This window comes from Metarhizium acridum, assembly GCF_019434415.1.
Source record: "Metarhizium acridum strain ARSEF 324 chromosome Unknown scaffold_31, whole genome shotgun sequence".
NCBI classification, from domain to species: Eukaryota; Fungi; Ascomycota; class Sordariomycetes; order Hypocreales; family Clavicipitaceae; genus Metarhizium; species Metarhizium acridum.
The window spans coordinates 619,827-637,684 of NW_027094018.1; the positions used below are offsets into that span (position 1 = coordinate 619,827).

At 31.2% G+C, this 17,858-nt stretch overlaps 1 protein-coding gene across 1 annotated transcript; it reads left to right on the forward strand.

Annotated features, from left to right (window-relative positions):
• The first annotated feature begins 15,036 nt into the window (after positions 1–15,036).
• J3458_005028 (uncharacterized protein) lies at positions 15,037–16,598 on the forward strand. Its single transcript, XM_007808416.2, has 2 exons — positions 15,037–15,905; positions 15,991–16,598. Exons 1-2 carry the CDS (start codon positions 15,301–15,303, stop codon positions 16,472–16,474), a joined length of 1,089 nt encoding a protein of 362 aa, XP_007806607.1. The 5' UTR covers positions 15,037–15,300; the 3' UTR covers positions 16,475–16,598.
• Positions 16,599–17,858: the final 1,260 nt, after the last annotated feature.

The following is a 17,858-nucleotide window of genomic DNA, read 5'->3' on the forward strand; positions in this document are numbered from 1 at the left end:
TAATTACATATATTTTTAAAGGCCTATTATAGTTTAAATAAGGTGCCCTTTATAGGCTACTCTTAGCTTTATAACTATATTCTAGTAAATTCTATTAAAGTTAACTGGTTCTTTAATTAACTTATAAATTACTCGCTTATAACTAAGGTATCCCTAATATAATATTATATTTTAAGATTATTATAATATTTAATGTAACCTAGTATTTTATACCTTATATATTAATAAAAAGCTATATAACTTTTATATTAATTACCTCTTAGCTATACTTTACTATAGTTTCTTTTATAATTATAAGTTAATAGGGCTTATCTTTAGGTATTTAAGGTAATTATAATTTATTAATAAGATTTAGCGAGATAAAATTTTCTTATACTTTACTATTAATTATTACTTAAATCTTTCGTTCTATTATAATTATATTAATTATAAGGTGTATTATATTACTAATATTTATAGTATATAAAGACCTATTAAATCTTTATTAAAAAATTAGTTTTAATTATAATAATAGCTATTATTTCCTAATTTATTATTTCTCTTCTCTTATTATTTAACGCGTATCTTTAAGCGTTATTATTAATAATTATCCTTTAATATATTATTAGAGCTTTCTTAGTAATTACTTAATCTATTATTTATATTAATTAAACTTAAGCTAAGCGAGTTACTTATAGTTATATAGTTCTCTTTCTTCTTATATTATAAGGTTATAGCTTAAATAGTATATACGTTATTCTTAGTATAATATAACTTCTCGTTTAATATCTTTAAATTGATTTATTATAATTTTAATTATATTATAAGGGTTATTCTTTTTCCCTTTTATTCTTATAAAAACTATTTATTACCTTACTTATTATTAAGGAACGTATAGTAATTATTATTATAATAAAAGATTTAATTAAGAAGTTTATATTTAATTTTAAGTTTATTTTTCTTAATTAAATAATTCTCTTCTTCTTAAATTTATTCTAGTAAAGGTTTACTTTTTAGTAAGAGTATTTAATATTCCTAAAAGTTATTAGGTATTAATTAGATTTTAAATTTTTAATTTTTATTTAAACTAGTATTATTTATTAACGTAAGGTTTTCTTTATTATTTATTATACTAAGATTTCGCGTGGGTAAGTCTTTTTAGTTTATAGTATAAAGCTTTTTACCTTTAGAAATTAGCTTTTATAGCTTCTTTAAGGCTTTACATTTATTTATAAAGTATTTAATCTTATTATAATTATAATAAGTCTTCCCCTTTTCTTTATTTATAACGTTAAGTTTTATAGGTTTAATGTAATACCTATATACTATTAATATTTAGCATAGCTTACTACTATTAGGTTTATTAAACCTAGTATATAATTTAAATTTTTTATAACCCTTTTTATAATATTACTTATATAAACGGTTATTTACCTTAATAACTATTTTAATAAAGTTATTAAATAACTTAAAATAATCTTCTTAATAAATATTATTCTTTACTTCTTCTTTAAGTTCTTAATAAAAGACTTTTATTTTAAGTTTAATATTTTAATTAAGTTTTATTATAATACGTTTAAATTTCTTAACGTAATAAGCTATAAATTTAGTTTACTTAAGTTAAGTAAGTTATTATATAGCTTTTTTATACTTATTAAGGTTTTTAAATGTAATAAAAAGTTATTCTTTAAAGGTTTTATAATTAAAGAAGATATAAATAACTTTTACTTTAACTTTAACGCTATACTTAAAATATACGTGAAGAGTTAACTCCTATTATTCTATTACCTTTCTAGTTAAGAGGTCATTAATATAAAGAATCTATAACTTAGGTATTATATAGATTTTTTCGTTAACTTATAGGTAAGCTTAAGCTTATATAAGAAAGTTTCTTATATTACCCTTATAACTATTATATAATTTAAGCTTAAAGAATTTTAATATATTATTATTATTAATAGAGAATATAAGTGTAAGATTTTACTACTATAAGTTTCTCTTCTTATACCTTAAGTTTTTTATAGAGATTATTTTATTAGTTAAGAAGCTATTAATTCTACTTCTTAAGCTTAATAATCTTATTATAAAGGTACTTTATTATCTTCTTAAGGTTAATAATCTTTTCGCTTAAAGTAAATATCTTAGAAGTTATTACTACTTAAAGTTTTAAGGTAACTTATTAAATAAAATTAATTAAAATGTAATAATAGCTTAAGTTTTAAGGTATAAAAGGTTTATTTCTTAAAAGGTAAGTTAAGTTAAATGCTATAAAGTAGCTTTTTAAGTAATATTATAATAAGGCTATTAAGAGTATAACTCTTAATAATAAGACTATTACTTAAATTAATTAATAAAGATCTAAATTATTTAATTATAGGAATACCCCCTTTTTAAGTACTTATTTATCTCTCTATTATAATCTTAAATTAATTAGCTTAATTATTAATCTCTTTAAACCTTAATTAATTAGCTTAAGGTTTAATTAATTTAATTCTCTTTAATTAATATATTTAAATATTAACCTCTTTAATCGCCTCTTAGGTTACGTGGCTAGTTACGTAACCCTACCTTCTTCTTATACCTACGGGTCGTGCCTGTCCTAGCTGGTGCAGTCCCGTCCCGTGTCTTATATAGTGTCGTTTATAATATAAGGGTCTTTCAAATAAGGTGTTAGACCTAGCAGCTTAAAGGTCTTACTAAGGGACTATTACTATAATAAGGCTAATCTTTATAGCTTATATAAGGCTTATAGTAGCCTTATTATTTAATTGGGCCTTTTAAAGCCTTTAGGAAATTTAACGTAAACTTCTTTATTAATTAGATTATTTATAAAGGCGTTTACCGCGTTAAGTTACCTAGCTTTAAGGTTAAATTTAATTGTAATAGCTATTAAGGTTTAAAATAACCTTTTAGCTAAGGTTATAGTATAGGTCTTCTTATTATTAGGTGGTTAAAGGTTACCTTATACGTATAAACGAGCCTTAAATTTATTAACGAATTCGTATTTATTATATTTATATTTAAACACTTAAGTTAATAGTAATAGGCGATATAGCCGTTTTATTTAATTAAGTTAAACGGGTTAAAAGGTCTCTTAGCTAATTAGGGTATTATATTTTACTTAAGTAGCCTTTTTAAATTTAAGCTTATAAGGGTACTTTTACAGCTCTTTCTAATATTAAGGTTTAAGTAACAGGCTTCTTTTATATAGCCTTTTAAGCTATTCGATTAAAAAGCTGCTATAGAAGCTACTAAGAGCTCTATTAGAAATTCGTTATAACTGTTAAGGCTCTTTATCTTAGTTAAAAGGCTCTAATAAAGCTAGCGTTAAAAGGTCTTAATAAGGGCTACTCGTATTAGATTTAAGGTCTTTAAAAATGTTAGATTTAAATAACTAACTTTCTTTTTAAACTAACTTAAAGGCTTTAAGTGTTAACTTTAATAATAAACCGTACCTTATTAGTATTATTATTATTATTAGACTTAATATAGGTTAGAAATTTAAGCTATTATAGCTTTTATAATTAAATTTAATGAATTTAGCCTTAATAAAAGGTTTTTTTATTAAAGGTTATATCTTTAACCCGTTTAACTTTTAATTTTAATAGAATCTATATATAAAAGATATTAGTAGAGTTGTATTTAATAAGGTAGCCGATTTCTACGTGAGCTATTATCTTAAGAGCCCGTTTTTAAATGCCTTAAAGGGCTTTCTAGGTTATTAGATAGGCCCTATAGCCGTACGCGATTAAATGTATAATATTAGGCCTATTTAAATAACCTGTATCGCGATTATTTAATTAAAGCTACTATTAAAGCTATTAGAAGAGCGTCTTTTATTTCGTGCCTTATTATAGTAATAGATTATAAAGGTAGGTAGTAGCTTTCTAAATCTTAGGCTATAATTTAGCAGAAAGGTTAGCTACTAGTTATATTATATAAGCTTTTAACCCTAGAATACCCCTAAACCTTTTAGTAGGGCCGTTTTAAGCGGGTATATATAGTAATATAAGCTTAGTAATAATACCTTTATAGTTAATTTAGGCCTTATAGGCCGTTTAAAGGCTTTTATCGTTATCTTAATAGATTTAATAGATACCTAGTTAATATTACCTTTAAATTCAAGCCTTAAATAATTAAAGGGCTAATAATAGGGTATCTTAAGTGGTATTTTTAAGCTTAAAGACTATTAAAAGGCCTAAGAATTTATCTTTAATTACTAGAGCTACTAACTTATTATTATAGCTAGGCTTAAATTAAAAGATATTAATGTAAATTCCTTAAAAGGGTCTTAGGCTTATTATTTAAGGGCTTTTACGAGAGATAACCCTTTTAGCCTTAGCTTTAAAATAGGCTTTATAGTTAATTTATATAGGGCCTTAAATCTTTAACCTAATAGTCTATTAGACTAAATATTTAAGGCTATTTGCGTTTAAGTAGCCTAGCTATTAGTGCTAGAGGTTAATAGAGGCTATTTTCTAGGGTTAAGGTAACGTTAAATTAAATTAAAAGCTTTTAATTTAATGAATTTTATTGAATTTAATAATAAGCTACTTAAAGCAACGCCTTATATAAAAGATAACCTTATTATCCTTTAATATAGCTCCTATAACTAGGTTCTAATTATAGCTCTTTTCTAGAAAGCTATTTAGTAAGGCTATATTTATATAAAAGGTTAGAATAAAGGCTACTTACTTTAGCTAGAAGAGCCCTATTTATATTTATAAAGAGACCTTTTTATAGCCTTTAATTTAAAGCTTTATATCGCTTATAAAGGCTTCTTTAAGCTATTAAAGAACTTAATAATCGGTAAATTAATTAAGGTTATTACAGATATATGTGTTTAACCTAGAATCTAGGATAAAAGAGTCCCTTAAAGGGTAAATATTCTTATAGATTAACTAGATAAATAACGCGGTTACTTACTTCACGTGATTTAACCCGTGCTCAGACCTCTAAATGTATTGTATTTTTTGTATTTTTTACTATACTGTATTGTATTGTATTGTAATGTAATATATTACAATACATTACAAGATTAGAATACCTATAAATGTATTATAAGGCTATAAAATATTTAATATCATAAATAAATGCTTATATAAGCATATTATATATTAAAATAAAGCTAAAAATCACGTGATTTTAAATCTTTAAAAATTAACCTTAAAATGTGGATATTAAGCGAGATATTAAGCTTTAAAGTTATATCTTAAAATAAAAAGTAAGTAAAGCGGGGCGGATTTTCAATTGCTTATAACTTTTTAATGTAGTAACTTATAATAGTAAAAAGTGAGGCATTTTAAAGAGCTAATTTAGCTCTTTTACATGATATAAAATTTTTCCTTATAACCCTTATAATTAGCCTTATAATTTTAAGTTAAAAAAACAAGGGTCTTTTTTCCTTAAAATACATTTATAGGTATTTTACTAATGTAATGTAATGTATTTAAATACAATACACGAAAATACAATACAATACAAAATACAATACATAATACACTTGTATTTACTATATTCGTAAGAGCTCTGCCCGTGCTTTAGTTAGTTATAGCCTTTTTCATTGATTTAAGCGTTTTTAGCGTTTTCAGCGTTTTTAGGCCCTTTAAGCTGCCCTTGTTTTTCGACCTTTTGAACCCTCTAATATCTAGACCTCTGTGGGCTTCGTTGTTCATTGATTTTCTGGGCTTCTAGTGCTCGCAGAAAGCGTTTATGAGCTTCTCTAATTTGGTGCTGTTAAGGCCTGGATTGCCCTGGCGCTCGCAGAAGGCCTTTATCTTATAGAGGACCTTATTAATAAGGGCCTTCATTTTAAAGAACACCTCGTTATTATTATCGTTAAGGGCCTTTAATTTAAAGAACACCTCGTTATTATTGTTAAAGTTAGCCTGAAAACGCGATGCCTTTTATTTCCGGGTTTTCCTGCTACTTTTAATCAATTTAATTAAAAGCTCGTTAATAAGCTTAATTAACTTTCGCTTTAATAAACGGGTCTAATAGCTTCTATTAAATTTAAGCTTTAATTTTAGCGTTAAGCTTTTATATTAGATCTTTAAGAGGCTTATTTAGGTATAAACACTTACGATAATAGTATTTCTAACTATAGAGGCACTTTAAAGCTATCTTTAACCTTTTTTATTAATTATTTCTAGGTTAGCTAAATACCTATAATATATTTAAGGTCTCTAATAATAATAGGCTTTCTTAGAAGGTAGAGAATAAAAAACCACTCTTACCTTTCGTGGCCTTTTAACGCTAGTAATACTATTTATATAGATTACTAATCTAAAAGCTATTTAAGACCTTATCTATTTAACCTTTCTTATTAAGGTTTAAAAGGTTTAAGATATAATTATTCTAGTAGCTTAAAAATATAAAGCTAATTAAGGCTATTATAGCTATAAAATCTAGGGTTAATTAAAGCCCTTTCGTATTAGGTAGGTTAATTTAATGAGCTTCTACTAGTACCTTCTATTAGCTTATAATTTAAGCCTTAATTTTCGTACGATTAGTACCCTTTAATATTAATTTATATTTTAATAGAACCTCTCTTTTATATTCCTATAATATAAGTTATAGCCAGAGCATTGAAAGTAGTGTAGTTTTGTAGTTTTTAGTGAAATTTAGTGTAGTGTAGTGTAGTGTAGTTTTACTACACTACATTACATTTTAAAAATTAGTGTAATATGTAGTATTAATAAATTTATAAGCTATTATTAGCTAATATAATTAGTAAGCTAAAATAGGGCTAAATTTACTTACTAATATTAGTATTAGTAAGCAGGGATTAGCTAGCTTAGATAAGCTAAAAACAGGGATTAAAGACGTAATAAAAATATAAAAATAAGAGAAAGTATAAGAGAAATTTAAGGGATTTATATTAGGTAAGTAAGTATTATTTTATATTATAATTATAATTAAAATTTACTTAATTTAATAAAGGAAAAAAATTCTATTATTTATATATAAATATTTTATAAAAAAGAGATTTAACTTATTACCCTATAACTTAAATATAAAAATATTAAATATAAAGCTTATAAGTAATATATTAAGGTAATAAATAATATTCTTAATTAAATATATTAGCTTTAGCCTTATAAGTAATATAATTATTACTATAAATATAAGAGATTATATTCTTTTAGTTATATTATATATATAAATTTATATAAAATATAAATTTAAATAACTCTTTATATAATTAACTTTAAATATTACTTTTTAGACTTTTATAACGCTAAAATTTCACTCTTTTATATAAAATAAAAAATAATAATAAAAAAACCCTTTTAATATTAAATTAAGTATTAGAATCATAAATATTTTCCTTCTCTTCTTCTTCTTCTATATCCTTACTAATATCTATATAATTAGACTTAGAAATATCCTTATTTTTATTAGAATTAGTTAAAACTTTATTCTAATCTTCTTCTTCTTCCTCTTCCTCTTCCTCTTCTTTTTCTTCTAAATTTCCACTAGAATATGAAAATAAATTATAATATCTCTTATTTTCTACCCTTTTATTCTTATTTTTAACCCAGTTTTTTAATAATAAAATAATTCGAATATTTTCATGTAATAAAGTAGTTCTTCGCTTAGTAATAATATTAGTTCCCTGGTTAAAATTCCCTTCTATAGCTCCTAAAGTAGCTGGAATAGCTAAATATTTTCAAGCTATTATAGAAAGAATTAGGAAAGATTTAGTGGAATTAACCCACCAAATAAATATATCTTGCTATTAAAAGTTAGCTTATAATTATAAATGTATAAATAATATAATAAGGTTAAAAAATACCGTATCTTCTTTAAAATCAAGCTTTAAATAACTAGAAATCTCATTTTTTCTAGTTTTTTTAATAGCTTTAGTTTTTTGCTTTGGAAATAAGTTATTAAATAAGCTAGGTTAAAGCTTAGTATTATTATAAGAAGTTAAATTAGCTGGTTATTATAAATTAACTTTAATTCGAGTATTATTTATATTTTTAGTCGATTTTTTAGAATTAGAAGAAATTTCTTCTAATTCTATATAAGGAATTGCTTTATTTTTAGGGTCTTTTATATATTCTTAATAAGTTCTATTATATAATTAGTTAATAGTTATTAAGGGATTTAAAATATATATATAATAAATTATAACTTACTCTTTATATTCGGCTTTTAAGTCTTTTAATAGTTGATTAATAGTATTAGAATTAATACTTAATTGATTTTTAATTGATTGTAAATTAAGCCTAGGGTCTAATATAGTAGTAAATAAATAAGGCTTCTAAAAATTGTAATTACTATTAATATCCTTAGGAAAATAGTAATTTAATTTATGTAAGCCTTTTTCTAAAGCTAAAATAAAGACCTTAGCTAATGGATTATAAGTATTTAACTATAAAATAGTTAGTAATTTAAAATAAAATTATAAATATTATAAATATTATAAAACTTACATTTTTAAGCCAACTTTTTTAATCTTTTAATATATCTTAAAGTAAAGTATAAATTCTTATTAGAAAAAAACATACTAAACTTATAGTATTATAAGATTAGCTTTATAATTGTGTTATAGGCTGATTAAAAATCTTTAAAATACTTGTTAAAGTATTTAAATCAGCCTATTCTTGCGTAGTTAAGCTAGCATCTTTAAAAGCTACTAAATTCGTTTTTTTTTTTGTAATATTTTAATAGGTTCTGCTAATAAAATAGCTGTGTAAAGCATTTTATAGGTTGAATTCCATCTTATTGCGTTTGCTAATATAAGTAAAGTTAGTTATTATAACTTATTAATATTAATAATAATATTTATAAGCTTTTAAAGCTTTAAATAATATTTATAATATAGAATTAATAACTTACTTAATGGTATTTTTGTAAGATTACTATTTCTAGTAATAAATCCTTTATCTTTAGCTTCTTTTAAAGCTTCTAACCATTGTAAATAAAGTTGTTAGTTATTTTTAATAAGAATAGCTATTCTTTTAACTTTTCCAATAATTCCTATTTTATAATTAGCTTAAATTATATAAAATAACTTAAAATAAGTATTATAAATTATAATAAATACCTGGAATTAAATTATTAAATTTTGTTCTTTTTTCAGCAGATAAATCGTTGAATTCTTCGGTAGAATAATGTAAAAATTCGCTATTTATATAATCTTCGATATTTCTAGTATTTATTGTTTCATTAATAAATATAAATATTATATCTTTAGCCACTATATTTAAAATATAGGCTGTACAACGAATATTTAAAGGCTTTTTATGCCTTTTAGAATATAAGTTTAAAAAAGAAGATAAAAAGGTGTTATTATTAGAGCCGTTATCTCTAGTAAAGCTATAATAATTAAAAAGTTAGTAAATTAATATTATTTTATATATAATTATTAATTATAAACTACTAACCTTATAATTTTTTTAGGGTTTATATTATATTCAGTTAATAATTCATTAAAAATTAAATTAATTAAATGGCCGGTATAGCTAGTAGGTAAATATTCAAATCCTAATATATAATTAGCTTTTAAATTATAATAATAATAATAATAATAATATAAATATAAATATAAATATACTTACCAATTAAATAATATTCTAAGTCAAATTGGGGGTTTAACCAATTAGCTATAACCCCTAAATATGATTTAGAATTAATTGAAGTCCAAATATTAAGTTAAATAAATATAAAACCCATTTTATTAACTTGATTTTGAATTTTATTTATTATATTCTTTTTTATATTAGAATGTAATATTTTCATGTGAGATGTAAGGCCTCTATAATGAAAAAAGCTTATATCATAGCTAAAATAACTTAATATTAGTATAATATATAACTTATATATAAATAATATAATAATATAATATAAACTTACTTGTAATAATAACTTAAAAGCTTTTTAAAGCTTTCACTAGTTATAATAGCAAAAGATAGGTTATTTTAAAGCATAAATTCAAGAGCTAATATAAGAGTAGTATCCTTAGAAAATCCATTACTACTACTAGTAATAGTATTATTTCTAGGTCTTTTATTGCTTCTTAAAAAGCTAGAAAAGCTAGATTTAGTTGAAAAGTCGGATATTAAAGGTGACTTTATAATAGTAGGTACTATTTATAAGTAAATTAGTAAATTATAAATTTATAATATTATAAATATATAAATTAATAATATAATAGGATATAAAATAATAATATAATAAGATATAAAATAATAAAAGAAGTAACTTACTAGTTATTTTATCGTTTTCTTCGGCTTTTAATACTGTAATAGTAGGATGTTTTTTCCTATAATGTGCTAAACCATTGGAGGACTGAAAACGGCTAGCTAGGCAGGTAAAAGTAAAGTTACAGCTTGGTTAGCTGTAAAAAAAGGTGATTTCTCGTGGTTTTTCTAAATTAACTGCTAAAACCTCATAAGAAAAAAGGTTATGTTAAATAATATATGATTTTATGCGAAATTAATAGCTTTCATTATTTGTATGGTCTTTTTTAGTTGAAGTTTACTGAGAAAAGCTTGAATTATCCGTAATAATAAGAGGTGTAATTCCAAGAGGATTTTAATTCATTATAAAGGTAGGTTTTAAATAATAAAAAGTTTTAATAAGATAGCCTAAATTTAAGGCTATTTAATAATAAAAAAGGTTTAGATAAAAGTTAAGTATTCGTAGAGTTATAAGGGTAAGAAGATTAATGTAGAAAAGAAAGGTTCTAAACTTTAAAGTGGGAGAACACAGTTAATATATAGAATAAATTTATAATACAAACGGTTTTAAAAACCTTAAAATTTAGGCATTTTTTTAATGCCTAACTTACCCCTTAAACATGCATATTCGTGCGGAAAACAATAGAATAGTTTTACGAGAAAATGTAACTGTAGTGAAACAGTTGAAAAAGCCGGTGTGCTTACAATGCATTAAAGGCGTTATATTGTGTGACAATATGCTGTTTTATCACTTAAAACATGCATATGCAGCTTACAGGAAATCTTTGTATCTTAAAACTTTAACCGAATATAACTCCTAAAATACTAGACTTATAATTATGCAACTAATATTAAATTAAAGGGCTTTTTAAGGGCTATTAATTAGTTATAAGCTTATAAATTTTAGTTAAGTATTCGTAGAGATATTAGGAAATAGAAATTGTGGCGTTTTTTATTAAAGTGGGGTAAAACGCTATAGCGTTTTACCCTAGTTAACTTGCCCCACTAAATACCGCGGCTATTATCTTTATAATTAATGGGTGAAATTAAGTGGGGCTAATATTTTTAAATAGCTAAGATTATAAGCTTTAAAATGATACTACTCTTGTTTTTAAACTCCTTTTTTTCATAAAGTTATAATAGTTTTAATATATAGAATAAAAAAAACTTAAGAATAAAGTTTTTAATATTTATATTAATCTTTATATATATAAAATTAATTATATTAAATATATATTTAAGCTTATAAAATACTTTATAATATATAAATTAATAATATATATAATTTTACTTTAATATAAATAATATATATTAATTAAATTAAAAAACATATATAATTATATATAAAATAATTTATATAAATTTTATTAAATATATATTAGATAAAGTTATACGTTTTATGTTAATAAGCTATTAGGATAACTTATATAAAATATAAAAATACTTATTACTTATTTTTATAGATTTATTTTAATTAAATAAAATATAAATAAAAACTAAAAATATTTTAAAATATTATTTACATATAATTAAGGTAAAAAAAATATATATTTTAAATTTTTATATTAATTACATATATTATATATATATAAATAACATTTAAGAAGCATTTATTTCTTATTAAATACTTAAAATAAATCAAGTTAATATCTTTATTTTTAGAATTCTTTGAACTTTAATATCTTACTTATTAATTAACTTATAAAGGATATTTTTATAGCATTATAATAAGCTAAAATTATAGTATTTTTTGGTTATTTTTATAAGCTTATAAGTCTACTTTTAAAGCCCTTATAATTACATATTACACTATAAATGTAGTTGTAGTGTAGTTAAACTACACTAAAACTACAAAAACTACACTACACTAAAAACTACACTAAAAAACTACATGTAGTGTAGTTTTTTTGTTAATGCTCTGGTTATAGCTAGGCTTATAGTAGCTTTAATTATCTTAAAACGCTATCTTTAATAGCTATTATATTATAATAACTACTAATAGTCTTTATAATAAATTATTAAGTAACTAGAAGAGCCTTTTAATGCCTTTAATAGGCTTAAATATTAACCTAATAGTTATTTATAAGAAATTTAAGCCTCTTAAATTAAACCTTATTAAGGTTTATAATTATTATAGCCTTAAGGTTAATATTACTAGGTTAGGGTTTTTCTAGAGAAATAATAGCTATCTTATTAAGCTATTAAGGGTTAATTAAATGCTAAATACCTTCATTAATAGCGTACTTCTTAACGATAGAAATCCACTAAAACTAGCTTCCTAAACCTGTTAGGGTTACTAATAAAGGACCTTTAATATCTATAGCTAGGTTAGTTAAGTCTTTAAAGACCTTAAATATATTATAATTTAACGTTAAAATATCTTCAATTTAGTAGTAAACTAGGCTTATAACTATTACGTTAATAGCTATAAAAGCAAATTAAAGAGTGGAATTATCCTTAAGATTAAAGCTATTTAGGTACGAAAAACAGGCCCTTATTTATAGATATTAAGGTCGTCTAATAGGTCACCTAGAAAGTAATCAATTTAAGGGGTTCTACGGTATCCAGCTATTAAAGGTCCGGCTTTAATAGGGTGGTGGCGTGAGCCTTCTTTTAAGGCTTTTCGTACAATCGGAAAGCAGCTATTTGAGGCGTTTTAGGGCTTATCGGGGTCCCCGATAAATAGCAGCTATTTTCCATTGAAAGGGGCCTTTGGCGTTGATACTTATTCGACGCCGACTGCGTATGGGCAGGACAATCATGCTCTCTCAATACAGTACTATTCAACGTTTGCAGTCCACACGGATAAGCAGTGCGCAGCAATATGTGAAGTAGCTCATAACGCAAAATTAGCATATTAATTTTTAATTTATTTTTCATTCTTGAACCCATCTTCATATTCGTGCATCAGGCAGAGCCTAACTGCACAAACACCGTGCGCCTGGTCGAACTTGAATTAGAAAACTGTGACGTACCGACGGAAACAGCCTATAAGCGAAATTAGCATATGACATGAGATCTGACTAATTGCCCGGATTAAGCTGGCGCTTACCAATAGGCAATTTTTGCTCAGATTCCGTCCAATCTTGGAGAGTTTGTACCTTGCGATATTCCTAGTTAAGAGTAAAAGGAAACGATTCGTGGCACCATAATAAAACATGGGTGGATTGCTTTATAATGGGTTCACTTCTCTACAGGTGACAAAGGCTATGTGTGTGTATAACTCCCACGTGGAGAGTTCATCTATAGGATGCTCATCTCATCAGATGCCGTCGCCGCCCATGCCCATGTGCCATGTAAGGATAGAAGCATACGAAGCCATTACAGGTTTGACCCCAGTCCGGCATATACGCAATTTCACGGCTACCACTCGCGACATCAGCAGGGGCATAGATCCCAATGACATGACTGTTGGAGCCAAAGGCTGCGGGGACATGCATAGAACTGGATGCACGTATTTGCAAGTGCTCATACCGAAGGTCCCCCTCACAGGGATTCACGTCCCCCGCAAAAGAGCTCAATGTTGTCAACAGTCAATCGTACAAGGCCCGCAGAGGGCTGTGGATATACGAACTATACGGGCCCCTGACAGAAGCTTCCTCGTTGGGCCGTACGGGTGGTTGTCTTAGAAGTAAGTGCCCATCAGCCATGGGGTGGCCTCTACTTCTGAAAGGATGGGTGTCGAGTGTAGGCAGACTGGACACAGTGTTCAGGAAAGTGCCAATTCGGCGCAGTGTTCAAGACTAGCACGCACGCGGGCTGCTCGCAAACGAGACACTTGCCAAGTGCGTTGGTGAAGAGCATTCGAGTGCGGAAAGGACGGAAGCGATCGGAAATCCAACGGCAGTGGGTCCAAATGGTTGTGGCACAAGGATTCCTGCGGCGAATTGTGGAGAAGGTGCGGCTGCGCAAAGCCAAGTCGCGATTCATTCATCTATCTTGCGCCCGAGACCAAGATGGCCGAGATCAGATAAGCTTGGCAGCGACCGCTGGGCATCCCACGAGCGCCGATTTCGAACACTGAAGTTGACTGAACCCGCTGGGCGTTGCCCGAAGAGGCCCATCTGCATGACGCGGCGGTGGAACCAGAGCGGAGGCCTTGTCAAGGCGTCGTCCAGCAATTGACTCGAAAGGCATGGATTCAAGCCCCCCCTATTGATAATTCCCCAGGATTATTCATGAGCCGCGCGCGTTGATGCGTGCAGGGGCCTGTATTGAAGACCCGGCAACCTGGTCGTCATTGAGGAATCATGGCATGAAATCGCCTTTGAGCTGGGACACTGGCGACTGGGCACAAGGCCGCCGGGTTCGGGTGAGTCAGCAAGCTTCACCAGACCGGACTATTTATCCAATCTCCTCATATGGGGCTCGCACAGACCGCGACAAAAACAAGGCACCATCGGCGACGGGCACTTCCGCTCACCTTGGCAGCTTCTTTCTTTGCTTCCAGAAGCTGCCCTGCCCCTCCTTGAACATGCAGAAACGTGGCACGGGCATCATATACGGGACTATGCGAGAACCGATTCATCAAACTTGTCGTCTACGCGTAGTGACAACACAGCATAGAGGGTTGCCAATGTGAAACCAGGCGCTCATACGACGGCCCCAAAACCCTGTTGGCGTAGCTAAATGTGCATGACGGCCACATGCCGGGCGCCATCCTTCAATGTCGCCGAGGCGCAGTGCCACATCATGGCCCTTGGACTTGGTCGCGGTGGTTCCACCTACTTGAGGCTTATGCACTCAAAAATGAGCTTAATTTTTTCTCAATAGGGCCAAAACACGGCAATCTGCCGGGGACACCATGCAACCCAGGGACCCAGGGACTCCAAGAGACTCCAAGACTGGGCCAAGAGAGGCGGCGCACCCCGTCCACGTCAGAGAGCCGGCCACTCCGCCGGTAGCATATGCCGGGATGATTATTGTCAACGTTTTTCGTCCAAAGCGTTCTAGATTATTCCCATCAAGTGCATTGAATCGTTCTAGTTTGGATATATAAAGATGAACTGCCGCCCCCCCTATGTACCACAAACCCTTGGTTTTCACCACCGACAACTACTCCCAACTTCGCACCCTCTTTTCTTCAACTGTCATTTAGCAAGATATTCACTCTTTAAGTCTGCCTCGCAACATGCGCTCCGTACTCGCCACATCGCTCCTGCTGGGGCAGGCCCTCGCGGCATGCGTTGGCGGCCCAACCCGGGCCAGCGCCAATGCCGCCGTCGAGAGCCGCACAATCGAGCAGATCTACGAGGCCGCAAAGGCCGAAGGTGGCCAGGTCGTCCTCTGGCACGGCGGCGATGAAGCCAACCAAATGGACTTTATCAAGGACGCCTTTGAGAAGCGATTCCCCGGCATGAAGCTCAACATCACCGTCGACCTCTCCAAGTACCACGACGGAAGAATCGACCAGATCCTCAAGTCTGGCGGCCGCCCCCCGGTCGACAGCGTCTACCTCCAGACCGTTCACGACTTCCCCCGCTGGGCCAAGGAGGGCGCCCTGCTGGACTACGCGCCCCTGGGATACAACAAGATCCTCCCGGGCTTCAAGGACAACTCGTCGGCCTCGTGGTACGGCCTCGAGTTGCTGTTTTGGCAAAACGCATGGAACACCAAGAAGCTGCCCAACGCCAACTTCAACAACTTTGACGAGTTCCTCAAGCCCGAGTACAAGGACAAGCTGGTCCTGACGTACCCCAACGACGACGACGCCGTCCTCTTTGCCTTTGACCTGATGTAAGTCTTCTCCACCACACGAGAACCGTCAAGGCCTGCACAGCGCGCACTCTCAACTAACCCACGCGTCTTCTCCGTCTCCCAGCCTGCAAGCAAAGGGCGAGGCTTGGCTCGACAAGCTGCTTGCCCAGAATCCCACCTGGGTCCGCGGCACGGCCACCCCCCTCACCCTCATCTCCAAGGAGGACAGCCCCGTGGCCGCGACCTTCACCACCGCCGTCGGCTTCGCCAACGTGACCAACATCCGCACCGCCTTCCCCAGCGACGCCAAGTTCGTCTCGTGGGGCCAGAGGGGCGGCATCCTCAAGGACGCGCCGCACCCCGAGGGCGCCAAGCTGCTGGCCGCCTTTATGCTCTCCCCCGAGTTCCAGAAGGTGTACGGCTGGAGCGTCCGCGAGGACGTCCCGGCCCCGGCCGGCTTCCCCAAGGTCACGGAGATGAACAACACCAACCCCTTTACCTTTAACACCTGGATGGAGGACCGCCCCAACGTCGAGCGTCTCCGATTCTGGTTCGAGGACCGCCTCGGCACTGCCCAGGGCAAGAGCCCCTTGGTCGATGACATGTAGGGGCAGAGCGCCATCTGAGTGTGTGTTTTCTTGTTTGTCTTATTTGATTGAAGAGATTGCATTTGCTGTATTGTAGTCGGCCAGCGATATTTCTCTGGTTGGGTTAGCTGGCGTGGTACCTGGCACCTGGGTGGGCATGGCGCCCGTAGGCAGAGATTGAAATTCATCTACCGCTATTGTAAGCCGTGCGATATTCTTCGGATCAAATGTGAGGGTGTACACGTGGTCGTGGTGTGAAAATGTTCTAATTTGGTATACGCCTGATGGCTTTCTACGAGCTGCCACGGGAGTTGGCAAAGTGTCTGGGTAAAGACACAAGATCTGATGCCAGCGAATTGTTGACCCAAGGGTAGGGAAAGCGGAGAGGGCCGGGCCTGAAGCTGCTGAATTTGAGCCTATTTTTGATATTATCCTCCGGGGACCGCTGGCGGCAGGATTCTGACGTGAAAACCACATGTGCGCATTTCACAAGGTTCACAATGCCATATGTGAGTAGCGCAGGCCACTTTTTTTTTTTTTTTAATTTATTAGTAGGTAGAAGTATTTTCTATCAACTTATTTAGAAAAATCAAAAAAATCGGCTAGATGGAGGGCATCTAGTAACACTGTTTTTTTGCCGTACCTGGGCCGGGGAACCGTAAAGGACCACGACATACATCATGGGTGCGCGTATGGCGATGCGTCAGACGCTAGCAACTTGCGGCCTTGTATATACGTTGAATTAAAAAGTGAAGCTGGAGGCTGCAGCGTCATGCTACAACTGGCTTGCCCGCGATTCCATCAACATCGCAAAACTCGGGCAAAGCTCCGCTTTCGCCGCCTTGTGCCTCCGTGACACCCTGAAGCTACGGGTTGCTTAGTGAGAGCTCTGTGACTTGAGAGTATCTCTGCTGCAGGCGATGCAATGTCATTGTCCTGACTCCTGACCCGTCACAACTTGCCGCCACCCGCAGAATCATGTGGGGCTATTCGGTTGCATTGACAAAATGACTCGCCGGTGAAATTTATGCTAGCCTATAAATGATGGATTACGGTTTACTTTTCCTAAAGTGGTAAGAGCCGCAGTCCCCGGATACAATGCATGATTTAATTTATATTGATAAGTTGAACATTGTGCTGCGGTGTCTGTGCACACATTGTCGTGGAAAAACGGAGAATGCATTTGGTCTACGGTGGCCCGTGTCAGACAAGGTTAATAGCAGGAATAACCCACTGAACAAAGTTGGCAGTCAGGGTTGTACGCAGGGTTGTCAACCGTTAAACAACAAATTTTATGGCGAAAAGAGAAAAACAGATGCTTGTTATTATAACGATAAAAGAACCCTGGACCTGGTTCCGGCCCACATGTTTCCTCTCGGGGGCTTTTTATGCTTCATCTTGCGCA